At 38.2% G+C, this 14,801-nt stretch overlaps 1 protein-coding gene across 6 annotated transcripts in view; it reads left to right on the top strand.

Annotated features, from left to right (window-relative positions):
- The window catches only part of MYO1B (myosin IB), a 183,437-nt gene that overhangs the window by 109,377 nt on the left and 59,259 nt on the right, over positions 1-14,801 (top strand). For all 6 annotated transcript variants that reach the window (XM_033230805.1, XM_033230811.1, XM_033230810.1 and 3 more), the window contains 4 exons: positions 9,845-9,943; positions 11,342-11,445; positions 12,817-12,964; positions 13,243-13,361. In XM_033230805.1, the coding sequence (XP_033086696.1) occupies positions 9,845-9,943; positions 11,342-11,445; positions 12,817-12,964; positions 13,243-13,361 (470 nt within the window). The remainder of the gene's footprint in view (positions 1-9,844; positions 9,944-11,341; positions 11,446-12,816; positions 12,965-13,242; positions 13,362-14,801) is intronic.

Here is a 14,801-nt window from a genome sequence, read left to right as displayed (position 1 = left end):
GAGCCGAGGTTGAGCCACTGTGCTCCAACCTGGGTGACAGAGTGAGACCCCATCTCAAAAATAAATAAATAAAGTTTCCATTTTAGTTTGCCCAACTACACAGTTTTGTATGCCATGTGTTGGGATTGTCCATATTTATAAGAATGTTTAATTGTTAGAGAAATGCCTTGAAGAGAAAGTTTTAATATGAATTGAAGTTGAATGGGATAGTGCTACTTCAGTTAAATGATTTCATACACAAAATATGGGAGTAAAAGTACTCATGCAAATTATGTATGATATAACCAAAGGTGAATGATTATAACCCCTGCCAAACTTGTTAGGAAAACTGCTTTTACAGTATATGGCAGCTGATCAGAGCTGTCCAGCTAGTGGTGTGCCTCAGTTTTAAGATCACCATTTTAAGGAATGATTAGTATTTATTCTGAATGATACTCATGAGTCTTTAGTGGTTTCTTTTTACAAGACAAATTAACTCTAGCTATAAAATTAATAAAACACTTTTTAAAAATGAGAGTAGGTTTACTATTGTTTTCATTACAGAACTTACAGCTGAACATTTTGGAATGATTTAATCAATATTACTCTTGAGGATTTTAGGAAAATAATTCAGGATAAGTTTATTATAAGGATTAGAAAACAACTTTGGTTTTAAATTTTGAAGTTTAAGTTCTAAGCACAAATGTCTTATCCCCTGATTCTTGCAGTATCCGTGGAGAATAAATATTAAACACTCAGTTTTTTTCCAATTAAGATTAATATATCTTCATGAATGGATTTCATATGGTGTTTGTTACCATTTGTTCCCACAGTGAAATTATATTGAAATTTGTGGTAGTGGGAACACCCTGGTATTTAAGAGTATCCTTTGCTTTGGAGAGAAAAGGAATATATTAGTGGTAAGAGCAGGAAATTTCATCCTGTATAGAGAACTGACTCATAGGTGGTCATTGGGAGCTGCTGCCTTCTGGCAGAAGGGAGTTTAAAGCAATGGATAAACCATCTTGTGTTCTCTCCAAACTAAAGAAGCTAAAAGTTAGCTTCTTGTAGCATAGAAAAGAAGACAAAATTTGCCATTTTGTAGGAAGTATATTTTGCCTCCTTTTCTCGCAGCTGCCTAGTGAAAGCATAGATTGTCATTGGCAAAAACTCTTACCTTGAAAAAGGCACAATATCCCTTGAGCCAGTTGTGTACCCAGAAAGTGGAAAGGAAAAGAAAGCCCAGTAATTTCTCTCTCTTTTTGTAAAAGAGACAAATTAAGTCTGGAACTCAGTTGAAAACTACATATCCCTAAGGTTAGTGTCTTTAAGAGAGGTATTAAAATAGAAGATGGCAAAACATTTGCTTCAATAGAGAAGATAAAATATAGAAACACATACAAATGTTTGGGTAATGTAAAATGATACTTCTACTTTGTTAAGGTTTGTTGGTCTGACAATATTTATGTTTTTGTATTTGGGGATTTTGCATCTGGTGTTATGAACTGGAAGCTTTTGGAAACCAATTTTTAAAATTAATATCACAGGCATTTGGTGGCAGTTTAGACAGTGGAGAACATATGGTACAAGTTGCAAGGGATTCTATCTTCTAAAAGAAGAATAGCACAGAGAAATATACGCTGTGAAGAAACTGTTATTTCAGATGTGCATATACCTGAGCGAACAATGGACAAGAGAGGTTGTCTTGTTCACATTAACATGTCAAGAGCCTAGTGTAATACCTGACACAGTAGGTGTGTAAGTGCATATAAAGGCAGGCTCTTTTTTCCTTGTCCATTATTTGGGGCATACCCATGAGCCTACTTTTGCAACTCTTGTTGGTTTATGATGTGGTTTCCAGTGTCTAAACAAAAGACAGCAGATTACTTCATTCTCTGTGCCTCCATTTCTTCACTTTGAAATGAGAATAACTATAGGACCGATTGCATAGGTTGTCTTGAGGTATAGATTATGCATTAGTATCTAAAGCACTTGTAATAGTGCCTGGTACATAGTGAACACTCAATAAATATTTGCTTTTTTCAGTATAGTTAGTTGTTTATTGTCTCTAGCCTTTCATCAAATACATGCTCTATAAGGACAGAGCCTTAGTCTGGTTCATTACTGAATGACCAGCAACTAAAGTAGTGTCGAACATAGGCTGGGTACCATGGTTCACGCCTGTAATCCCAGCACTTTGGGAGGCCAAGGCGGGCAGATCGCAAGGTCATGAGTTCGAGACCAGCCTGACCAACATGGTGAAACCCCGACTCTACTAAAAATACAAAAATTAGCTGTACGTGGCGGCACGTGCCTGTAATCCCAGCCACTCAGGAGGCTGAGAAAGGAGAATCGCTTGAACTTGGGAGGTGGAGGTTGCAGTGAGCCGAGATTGCACCACTGCACTCCAGCCTGGGTGACAGAGCAAGACTCCGTCTCAAAAAAAAAAAAAAAAATCAGTATTGAGCACCTTATATATATTTGTTGGATGAATTAATGATCACAGAAGTAATTATGTACAGTTGAGAGTTTTTTTGAGAAATAAAGCTTCTGCTTTATTAGAAAATTTTGTCTGAATATTCTATGCTAATCATTTAAAAATACTTCTAAATAAATACTTTTCCTAAATCTCAGAAAGGCAAACAAAATTATTGGTAGTCAGACTTCTCCTGGTACTGACTTTGTTCAACTTGAAAAAAAAAATTCTGCTAATTATGAAGGGAGGCAAATGCTGTGATTGGTCTATGTTCCTGTTATTCTTGCTGTACTGCCTAACAACCCCTGCCCCCTACAACCTCAAACTTAGAGTACAACAAGTTTGGGTGTTTCACAGTATTACAACTAGATTTGGAGAGGAAAGTAATATCCTGGCAACCAGTGTTCTAAGAGGTTGAGGAGGAAGCCTGAAGTAGTCTGGGAAAGCATATGGCATGCCACTTCTGTTGTACTCTGTGTAGTCACAGTGGGCACCAGCTTGCACAGTTTCAGGGGCAGAGACACAGATCATACCTCTCAACAGAAAGAGTGTCAAACAATTTGTAATCATTTTATTTTAGACAGCCACTGTCTGATAGATTGTTTTCAGAAATAGCACAATAATTTCTCACCCTGTGTCCACATCCTTGATGAGTCCCCTCTCTCATTTACTCAAGGCTTGGCTGGGAGATGTATTTTGATCAATGGAACAATTAGCAAATACAGCACAACCAGATACTTGAGGATTGTTGATGTATTGGAGTTTGTCCTCTCTTGCTGATCTTGGGAATTTACTATCACCATCATGTGAATGAGCCTGGGTTCGTCTGCTGGATGAGGAGAGACACATGGAATGAACTGCTAGACATAGGAGTGAGGACGTCTTAGCCTAGACGGCTGCCAGCAGACAACCAACCCGTGAGCAAGCCCAACAGAGATGAGCCAAGTTGGCTCAGGCCGGAAATATCCAGCTGACACTCATGATCATGAGCTAATAAATGGTATTGTTTTGAGCTGCTGAGTTTTGGGTGATTTGTTATGCAGCAAAAACTAATCAATACAGGGGTGTGATTGATAATATATCCTTTCCCTCACCCAGTTTGGAAGCACTTGTCAAATAGGCACAAGAATCAAGCTGGAGAAGAAGTGGCTTTATTACTGTTAAAGGCAAGGTTGAGGAAAGTGTCTTTTGGTTTATCACCCAAGTAGGTGTGTTAGTAGTCCTTTGGCACTTTGGTAGTGAGGCAGTGATTGACAATATTAAGCAACTGCTGGCCTCTCCTCGTGTGCATTGCCCCATCTGTCTTTTAGCACTGAGGAGTAGAGCCAGATGTGTGCACAGTGTGGGGAACCCAGAGAACTAAGTCCTCTGTGCATGGCCCTTTCTTCTGCAAACCTCACTGCTCGGCACAGTCTTTTTTCTTGTCCTAGGGAGGAGTGAGTAAGGGGCCAGCAGGCTGGGGGAGTTATTCTAAGGAGATCCTTCCACATGGAAACGTAAAGCAAAAGGAAACGGCCACCCTTCTCACAATGGAGATGGAGGATGGAACAGATTACTCTGGATTGCGTTGTTTTTTCGCATTTCTTTTGAATTTATGACACAATTGGCTTATACCTTTATGTGCTGTCTATCTTGTGGCACATTGTTTAATCTGTGTGTGTGCTGCATTCATGCCATTTTGTATGGAACGTGATTTTACTCTTTTAAATTGTTTGAGATTTACAGCTTTGTTCTTCCTTTTATGTCATATATTTGATTTTATTGATGGAGAGTCATCAGTAAAAGGCATGAAACTGCCTGTTAGAACACTTCCTAAAGGAAACTCTGATCGGTTTTCTGGGAATATATGTACTGAGGTGAAATAGAAGACTCCCTGTCTATGGGTCAGTTCTCAGTAGCGAGTGGATATTCCTTAATAAAGTGTCTGTTTTTAATCTGCCTTTTTAGGGTCACAAATCAAAAACTTAAGTCAATACATTGCCTAATTTCTAATACATACAAGGCCATACAAGGCTGAGCTTTTTTTTTTTTTTTTGAGTTTTGAGTTTTAAAGCTCCTGAAGAAGACAGAAATAGTCAATCACTGTTTGTGAAGTATCTGTAGCAATACAACTGAAATACTGAAATTTCGAAAGAGCAGTGCTGTGACTTCGTAATGGGTGCCTTTATATGAAAGTAGATGCTTTCCCTTTATCTCAGTTTTACTTTCTTGTTCTTTTTACAAAATATGTTTGTCATGAAAAAAGACTATTTATCATTAAATGAGACTATATACAAATATTGAAGAAGCCGGGTGTTGAAATATATCTAAATTAACCTCAGATTAATTAATTCATTAATCTGTGTTTATTAGGGTAGTAAATCAAGATAGTAAAGACCAGATATTTCATTACTTTTATTTCAGGATTGGGTCTAGAATTTTAGATTCAGATACATTCATGAACAAATTTTCAATTATTAGATAAACATTAAATTTGCATCAGAAAATAATCTGTTGTGAAAATACATATATTCTATATGTATATAACAAAATCCTAATAAAAAACAGTAATTACGTATATAATAAGCTACGTTTTTCTTAGTGCTTTAGAGCCCAAGGTAATTTTTCCTGTACAAACACTGGAAACCCTTTCAGAACTTGAATGCAATAGGTCTAGCTATCTTTAATGCTGATTTTATAACTTCAGGATACTGACTTTTGAGTGAAAACTTTGAAGTTGATTTCTTAAAATGCTGCCAAGTGCGGTGGAAGTAGGGGAAGAATTGTAATATCATGGCATGCCAGATGCTTTAGATCCCTCAGAGCAAACCTGCAAATAGATAGAGAATCATGTGAGACCACGGCTGTCGGAGCCCTGAGGTCAATGTTCATACCTTTTTTCGTTTACTATAGTATACATACAAAGTGAATGAATGATTTGTAAGAAGATGTTTGCCCCATTTTTTTAATCTTTAAAATTTGTCATGAGTGAACCTTCCTAGTTGTCAATCTTGAGGGTTATTTTTCAGAAAAAGTATAGAATAGATTTTAGAATATATATCCCAATAAATAAGTAAACATAAGTTCATAATCAGAATTTTCCGCTGAAACTACCATCTGTTATGCCCATTCCTTCACTAGTTGTTTGGTACTTTTTCTTCGGGAGTGATTAAGACAAGAGGAAAAAGGTAGATAAATTATAGTTACTTAGATCATGGTTACATGCTTGTTGTTTAATGTATCCTTTTGCTTTACTGAGGAGGCATAAATTCACTGAAAGAACCTAAATGCCGCTGAGATGCTTTTTTCATAATATTCGTCTTGGAGCAACTGGAGAGGAGGCACGGGGTCTCTGTAGGCCATCAGTTTGAGTGATAGTCTTTCAATCAGTCTTTCATTGTCTTTCTCACTTCACAAGACAAAGCTGATTTTTTTTCATAATTAGCCTTAATCAAGAATTTGGACCACTTCTTTTTCCAGGAGAGGAGAGTATACATAAAATAATGAAGCTTTTTACTATTTAACCCTTTCTCTGTTACATCCCAAAGTATGTGATGTGATTTTTTTTTTCTTCTCAACCAATACATGTCTTTTTATTTATTTGTCTGTTAAAAAAAACTTCATCCTCCAGCAGGTACAGTCTTAGACTATTTCTTTCACACCTTGTGCCTTGGGGAGGCTGTCTCTGACATGCACAGGCACTGTATCTATTGTGGACTAGCTGGTAACGAGTCGAACTAGGAAAGCCCCTACTTGACGGCCAGGCTCCGTGTTTATAGGCAGCGGCAGTGCAGTAGGGCAGGGGGCAGGTTCTGATTCGTTGTTCTTTGTCCCTGCCCCCTTAACTTCCCCATTAGAGTGGCTTAATATGTTTATCTCTGTCCTTAAAATAGAAATTTATGCTAAATTTAATATAAACTTAAACTCGTATCTTGTGAGGAGGATGTAGCTGCATTAGAATATCTAGAATATCTCTTCTGTACTGAATATCCAGTGTCTAATAATAACTCTTCTTTACTAAATCTTGCTAGCAGAGGCTCAACTGGTGGTGGTAGAAGTACACCTAAGGCAGAAGAGAAGGCTGTGCAAAAGTTCTGCTTTGACTTAATTCGGGGGCACATTTAAGTAAATTAAAGTAGGTGGTGAATCCCTATAGTGAATTGAATTTATGTTCTCTACTTTGAGTAATTATTTGGTATGGCTTCAAGCTGTTAGATTATGTTGGTGCATGCACATTTAGGGGAAGAAAACCAATAAAGAATGGTCTTAAGCATGAGTAAATTGTTTGGGGGCAAACATTTTCCCTGATTACTTTTCTACCTGGAAGCTTGTGACTTACGAGAAAAGTCATAAAGAAACTGAAATTGGAGGCTCTAGAGTAATAGAGTAAGTATTTTAAGTGGTAAAACCTTCAGCTGCTTTGTAATAAAAGATTCCTCATCTTGTGATTGAGTTGCTTAGGTGAATTCATGTATTTATACAAAGTACAGCATTTCCAAGTGTTTAAGGACATAGCCTTTTTTTTTTTTTTTTTGGCTGGAAAATTGTAAAGACTGTAAGCATGATCCCTAGTCACCCAGAGCTTTGAATTCTGGCTCTATTGCTTTTACCAAGACTGGGATGCGAGCCTCATTTTCTTGTATGTAAAATAGGGATTATAAAACCAACCTCAGGGAAGGTGTTCAGGGTTGAATATGATAGTATCATGTTTCACATTTGAATATGAGAGTAATCACTGATGATTTCAGTGTGCACAGTTCACGAAGTACATTTGGCCAGCATTCCTTTTCACATCGCACACAAGTGAATATTATTCTTTAACTTGGTAGTTGTTATCTGCTGACTCTTACAGCCATTGCCATTTCTGCACTCTGCAATGTCTATGAGCATTTATTCAAAAGGTGTCGAACACTAGACTGGCCAGTGTGTTGCTGTTGCACAGTGTAGTGTTGTCATGGGCTTTTTGAAGGTGTTATTTCATGTGTTGACCTACTACAGTTTGCTTTTGTAATGTGATTGTGGTTTTTTGTTTGTTTGTTTTTTTGTTTGTTTGTTTGTTTTTTTGTTTGTTTGTTCATTTGTTTGTTTGTTTGAGACAGTCTCACTCTGTCCCCCAGGCTGGAGTGCAGTGACGCAATCTCGGCTCACTGAAAGCTCTGCCTCCTGGGTTCACGCCATTCTCCTGCCTCAGCCTCCCAAGAAGCTGGGACTACAGGTGCCCGCCACTGCACCCGGCTAATTTTTTGTATTCTTAGTAGAGACAGGGTATCACTGTGTTAGCCAGGGTGGTCTCGATCTCCTGACCTGGTGATCCGCCTGCCTCGGCCTCCCGAAGTGCTGGGATTACAGGCGTGAGGCACCGCGCCCGGCCCCCCTGTAATGTGATTGTGGAAGTGCTGCTAAACAATCGCTTGTCATCATTATAAGGTGCCACTGTAAGGTGAGAGGATAGCAGCTCACCTCGTCCTCACTCACAAAGGCCTTGGCATCTCACTGTGAAGAGAGCTGCTGCTGTTGGTTTGGGTGGCAAGAGCAGCCAGGAACACGTATGACTTTTGTAGGCCAAGTGGAAGGTCAGCATGTGTCCAGCTGGTTGCCAGGCTTCTTCCCAAATCGCTGGCACATAGTGCGTTAGCAGTAGATGACCTGTGTGAAGAAATTTGTGCATGAATGGATGAAGTCAAATGTAGCGTTTATATTTTTTATGTAATCAAGCTACTTTCTTCTACACTGGAGGAATTTCCTATAAAAATTAGCTTTTCAATGAAGAATGTGCCCGTGCCCTGTGGGTTTTTTCTTCTGAAACTGTTACAGGATCGCACAGAAGCTCAGTCACATGATAAGTAAAATCGTACTACATCTTTAACATTATGTATTTAGTCTGTCTTCTGCTTTGCACGTCAGTTTTTACATATTAATTCACTGAAACATTCCATTGTTTAGAGATGGTAATTATTACACAATCCTTTTTTACCTAAGTTATATCCCACTGGTACTTTTCAACCTTTGGGGTTTTTTTGTTTTGTTTTCATGTTTTCTAAATATGAAGGCGTCATTATTTTCCATCTATGATTTAAGGACACTGGCAGTCTTCCAAGTCATATGAGAGCTGGAGAACATGAAAAATCTGCAGCATCCTGCACCTAATAATTTTTGTACTTACATATTTTTGTTCTTTTTCAGTTGGCTTAATTTTTTATGCTTTCTTACGCTGCATCTCTTTATTCTTACAATCTTATGTATTTGGAGCACCCTAGGACTTCTGATTCATCAAATATATACCCTTTCACTCGACCTAAACTCCTCCGTAAATGCTGGTGTAGGTTCCGGAAATACAAATTAAAAAGTTGAATGATCGTTCCTAGATTAAATGACACATCGTTCTCTCCCTTACCAAGCATTTTTCGTGATGTTTTAGATTGCAGCCTGATTAGGGGACGTCAAATTTGTGTGTTCTCTAGAATTAGTGCTCAATGATGACATTACTAATTTGGAATTTTGTAGTTGGAGTTTGCCTTTGCCCACAGCCTTTTGTATCACTAGTCAGTGATAAGCAGGGCTCCAGGCAAGAATATCCTCTTCCATTGTACTTTGCCTCGTGCTGTGTACTGCCATAGTGAATTCCTTTCTCGTCCCTCCCTTCCTTACCCCTTCCCCATTTGAAAATTTGGTAAAACCTCAGATTTATGGGTTGAAAATTATCTGGGGTCAGTGAAAATATAATATCAAATGACATCAAATCAATGAGAACCATCTTTCTCTAAGACTTCAAGATATCCACAAACTCTGCTTTGCATCTCCCAGGTAGTGGGCCATGTGGGTGCAAGAGTCCTGATTTCAAATCCTAGTTCCACAGGTTGCTAGCTGAGTTATGTAAACTCCTGAACTATCAGTGTTTTTCAGCTGTAGAATGATACCTTATAAAATGGTTGTGAGGATTCAGTGGGATACTTTCTGTAAAGCAGTTAGCACATAATAATTAGATCTCAAAGTGTTAACTCATTTTTTATTATAATTACTAGGTAGACTCATAATTGAATGGCTGTATTTCATTGCTTACATTTGTAATGTTACATTTTCAGGAATTTAATGTCATAAAAAATCAAGAGCATTATTAAAATACAAATGATATTATCTTTAATCAACGTGTTGAATGTAACTTATTTATATATTCATTATTTAAAAAGAATGTGACCTGTGTAGGATTTTCATTATGTGAAAATGAAACTCAAGGTGATTTTCATTAGAATTGTGCTTCTCTCTGAAGGTAGAACTGAAAATACAGCTTCCTTTATTATTTCATTTTATTAATGCAGAATAGAAAGTGAAAAAGAAAGTGAGAAGGAAAAAAAGCATGGTGGATTTGAAGGTGAAACAAATGCCATACTATGATTTAACTCTTCTCTTTAGATCTTTTAGAGAAATCTCGGGTTGTTAAACAGCCAAGAGGTGAAAGAAACTTCCATGTGTTCTATCAACTGCTCTCTGGTGCCTCTGAAGAGCTCCTCAGTAAGTCTCTATTTCTGTGTTGTTGTTGTGTTGTTGTTGTTGTTGGAGCTGGGAGTCTCACTATGTTGCCCAGGCAGATCTCTAATTCCTGAGCTCAAGTGATCCTCCTGCCTTGGCCTCCCGGAGTGCTAGGATTACAGGCCTCGTGCCTGAATTGTTTCTGTGTTTTAATTTTCAGTGTCACAGCACTTTCTGAAGCATTCTCTTTAAAACATACTCCATATGCTTTGCCCCTTCCTTCTCAAGAATTTTCCATGATTCTAGTTGAAGTGAAGAACATGGTGTGTTTGCTTCTGCCACACCCCAGGGTATGTGTAATATTCCTGTACCTCACCAGATACTGTGCCATACATCTCCAATGTGTTGAGGACTGTGCAGATGATTCTGTCGACACAAGTGGGATTTCAGCAGCTAGAACTACCTCAGTCTGGACTTCACCAAAGCCGATTAGTAGGGCAGGGACTGATCATACATTTAAAATATAAAATGGAAGAATATATTTTTTCTCTTTGGGGAGAGAAAATTATCAGCGTTCTAATTAAATGAGTACAATTATATAAAAACAAATTGTTAGGCGAATATTTAAAAATAGTGGAGAAGACATTTTGCAGTTGATACAAGAGATAAAAATCTGGCCTCTGGAATTTTAGAGAATTAGCATAATACCACAAAGATACTATCTAATAGCCAATAGCTAAATGATGAAAAGTAGTGAACAAATAGTTCAAACAAGAAGAGCTATGAAAAGTCAATACCACTTAGGAAAAGTCATCTTCACTAATAATCAACAAATGCAAATTAAAACAGCCCTGAAGTATCTACTATGCGTATATTAGCAAAAGGTATTAAGGATCAAGCTAGCAGAGTTGTCACTGATCTGCTTGGAGCTTGTGGTATACTGATCTGCTTAGAGCTGTGGGTGTTACTTCAAAGCGAGGACCTCTTACAATTAGAGGCTGCCATCCAGTCACACCACTTTTTGGACTATAGTCCAACAAAATAATTCAAATGAAGCCAAAAAACAATTGGTATGAAGACATTTATCACTGCCCTATATTTATTATTATAAACTAGAGAGAACCCAAATATCCAATGGTGAAGGAATCACCAGGCAGATATCATATGTTATAATGAAATAATGCATTGAAGATATTTTTTATGATAAAAACTCGAAAGAGACTTATCTAGATAAGTGTAAAACAAAGTGTGCTATCACAGTGATAAAAGTCATTTTAAGAATATGCCGTTAACTGATATTTGGGTATAATTTTTGTTCTTTTGATTCAGTACTTAATCCCAAAGCCATTTTACCGATGTGAACAAGATATCAAAGGGAATGAGATATTAAAGATTGGATTTATTGAAGCAACCTAACAAATTGTGTCTTTGATTCAATAGATAAACTTAAGCTTGAGAGAGATTTCAGCAGATACAACTACCTGAGTCTGGATTCGGCCAAAGTGAATGGAGTGGATGATGCAGCAAATTTTAGAACTGTGCGGGTAAGATGTAGTGCTTTCATCAGGCTTTAAACTGCATGCCACTGCTTTGCTCAGCGGGAGCTGGTACCAATTCTGAGTTTTCTTTAAAGTGTAGCTCATTCTCCCTGAGGTTTTAGAATTATACAAGAATTCTATTTTTGTTACTTTGATTTTTTTACTAGCTCAAAAATCACACAAGATTGTGAAGGCCATGCTTTTATTAGAGCGTGTGATTTTACCATTTATCATAAGGAGCTTTCTTACTATATTATCCTGGGGTTTGACTCCTTTAAGGTTATTTTTAAATTCCAAATTTTTTTATGGCAAAAGTTAATTTCCAACTGCCTTTGGATCATGTTAAATCAAAACAATTTTTGAGACAGAAAAAAATCTCATTTTTATACAGTTTTAGAAACTCATATATAAACCAGAGCGTTTAGCATTCCACATTCATTAGAAAAGATGATTTTAAATAACACTATACTCTGTTTTCTGTCTTAATGTGTGATACACTTGACATGATATGGTAACTGGGATTTACTTGCAAATGAGACAGCTGTGGTGATGGGGAAAGGGGAGAGTAGGATGAATTATAGATAAAACAAAATTGGCATCCGTTAATTGTTGAGGGTGAGTGAAAGGACATGTGATTTTTTCCTGCTCTCTCTGCTTTTGTATATGTTTGACAACAATAACAAAACTTGCATTACTCCCATTGCTATGTAGCCTAGCCATTTTTAAAAAGCCAGCTGTTCTCAAAAAGAAAGTATCTCTTAGAGTATGTCATTTTAGAAAACTATATAAACATCTTCATATGGAAGCAATAGTCTGTTGATCCCTGGACATGATTTTGTTTAAACCTTGAGTCCAAGACCGGTTTTAGAACCACTTTGCTTGGCACGTAGTTAGCACTCCGTAAAAATTTATGAATGAACAGATGCCTCCTGTTACCCAGTATCTTGGGCTGGGCACTTCACCTTTGCAAACCACAGTTTTTCTGATATGTAAAATGAGTGAAGAGCTTTTCTTTGTATGGAGTTGTGCAAGTTGGTTTTGTTTCTAGTAGCAAAACCTCAGTGTAAAAAAAACAACATAGATACAAACTGAGCTGCTGTGGTTGAAGTGGAGGTGGACACCCAAGGCTCTGCTCTCATCCCCCTGTTTCTTCTGTCTTCTTCTTTACATGCCCCCCAACCCCCGCCACAGCACCAGAGGTCCCCCAGGGTTCCTCGAATCACAGTTGGAACGCTCTGAATTCGATATAGCTTTGTCTTTTATGGGGTTTTTTCCCCCAGAAATAAATCTGTAATATGATTCATTTTAAAAAAGAAAAGAACAGAAAAGAAAAGAACTACGGGAAAAAAATAGTTGCTTTTTTTTTCTCTCCCCCAGAATGCCATGCAGATTGTGGGCTTTATGGATCATGAATCTGAGTCTGTCTTGGCGGTGGTGGCAGCGGTGTTGAAACTGGGGAACATTGAGTTCAAGCCTGAATCTCGAGTGAATGGTCTAGATGAAAGCAAAATCAAAGATAAAAATGGTACATCCGCGGAGAATCAACTTTGTTTAGGAAACTTGCTTTGAACTTCTGCCCAGTTTTTAATGTAGAAAGTAAAACTTCTGCTTTGCATTGGTGTGAGAAAGCTTTCTAAAGAAACTGAGCAGAAATAGAATTGTAGCTAAGCTTTGTTTTTTGATGTATACATTTTATACTGATCTGTTTGATTATGATTTAGAAAGAACATCCTAAGCCTTCAAAATTATTACTAGCAGCACGTGTACAGTCACTTTTTGTGTCCATCCCCCACCTTCCCACAGAGTTAAAAGAAATTTGTGAATTGACCGGCATTGATCAATCAGTTCTAGAACGAGCATTCAGTTTCCGAACAGTTGAAGCCAAACAGGAGAAAGTTTCAACTACACTGAATGTGGCTCAGGTGGGTGAAACATAATGTACAGAAGAAAGTTTCTTAAAAGTCTGTGCTATTTTCATATAAGTATAAAGAAAGATTTTAGTTTACAAGCTGTTATCTCAATCATTGTACTATATTCTAGGCATTGGCAACAGAGCAGTAAACTAAACAGATAAGGATCCCTGCCCTCATGGAGCTTAAAATTCTGGTAGAGGGAATTAGATAATAATCAGTAGAAGTAAGAAATAAGTGCTGTAGCAAACTAGGTAAGATCAGTGAGCTCCCTGGGCCAGGGAAGGAGACTCGAAGTGAGGTGGGAGATGACTGGAGGGTTTTGAGCAGAACAGTGGCATGACTGCCTTGTATTTCAAAGGGTCACTCTGGCTGTGATGTGGAGAGCAGAGGGTCAGGGAAAAAGGAGTGAAAGCGAGGGACCTTCAAGGAGATGCGCACTAAGCCAGAGAAGATGGTGGCTTGAACCAGGTAGTTGCAGTGGAGTCAGTGAGAAGTGGTCACATTGTGGATGTTATTTGAGGGTAGAGGCAACAGGACTTGCTGGTGCTAGCTGGTTTAAGAGAAAGAGAACAATCAAGGGTGATTTAATGTTTCGGCCCAAGCAACTGGAAACATGGAGTTGTCATTTACTGATTTGGAGAAGACAGTTTTGTGGTCAAGTGGCCAAATTGGCCTCCCTGCCTTACTTCTTGAACCCCCTCTACCCTTGATATTGGGGCCAGTGAAGTCGTTAGTCTTTCTAAGACACAAATCTGAGCTGCTGCCTTCTCTCCTTTTGCTTCAGGTTCAGTGGGTGGGTGTTTGGATGGTTGCATGCCTGTGTACATACATGTATACCCAGGCAGCTTCTGCAGTCCCTTTCACTAAAACCCTTTGTGCTATGGCTTGCACATTTTCCCACCAGTCAATGACTCAGACTAGAATTCAGTTACTAACTTAGGACTTCCACTCAGGCCCCCTTTGTCCAACTGTATTCTTGCTGTCTCATCCTCCTTATAACTATCCATAAAGCCTCCATTAATAGTAGGGTGGAGCCAGGCTTTTGTTCTCTGTTGCTGAACCAGCCTTTCCTACTATAATGCAAGAATGCCTTTGTCTTCTTAGCTTTCAACATTGATATCTTATTTTAGGTGAGTTATTTTGGCTGTGGCAAATACCATAACTTTATATATATGGAAATTGGGTTTGTAGCAATCCTTTCCTAGCTATAGCCTTTGCCTGTCCTTCCTCGTAAGTTACTGCTTTTGCTGTCATATCTGTCCAGGTCATCCTCACTAATTCACAGTCAGATACGGAGTAGCTTACTTAATTAAGAAAACGCTGCTGAGAGCCTGTACAGCACAAGCCCACACATAGGCCGTGGGTAGGGAAGTAAGGGATTAGGGAAGACCTCATGGAGACAATCAAAGGATTTAGATGTGTAAAGTATGGCTGAAAGGGCATATCAAA

Source organism: Trachypithecus francoisi, unplaced genomic scaffold, assembly GCF_009764315.1.
Source record: "Trachypithecus francoisi isolate TF-2019V2 unplaced genomic scaffold, Tfra_2.0 Lachesis_group13, whole genome shotgun sequence".
NCBI lineage: Eukaryota > Metazoa > Chordata > Mammalia > Primates > Cercopithecidae > Trachypithecus > Trachypithecus francoisi.
Note: the sequence above shows the minus strand (reverse complement) of the source record. Positions and strands in the feature narration are given on the sequence as shown.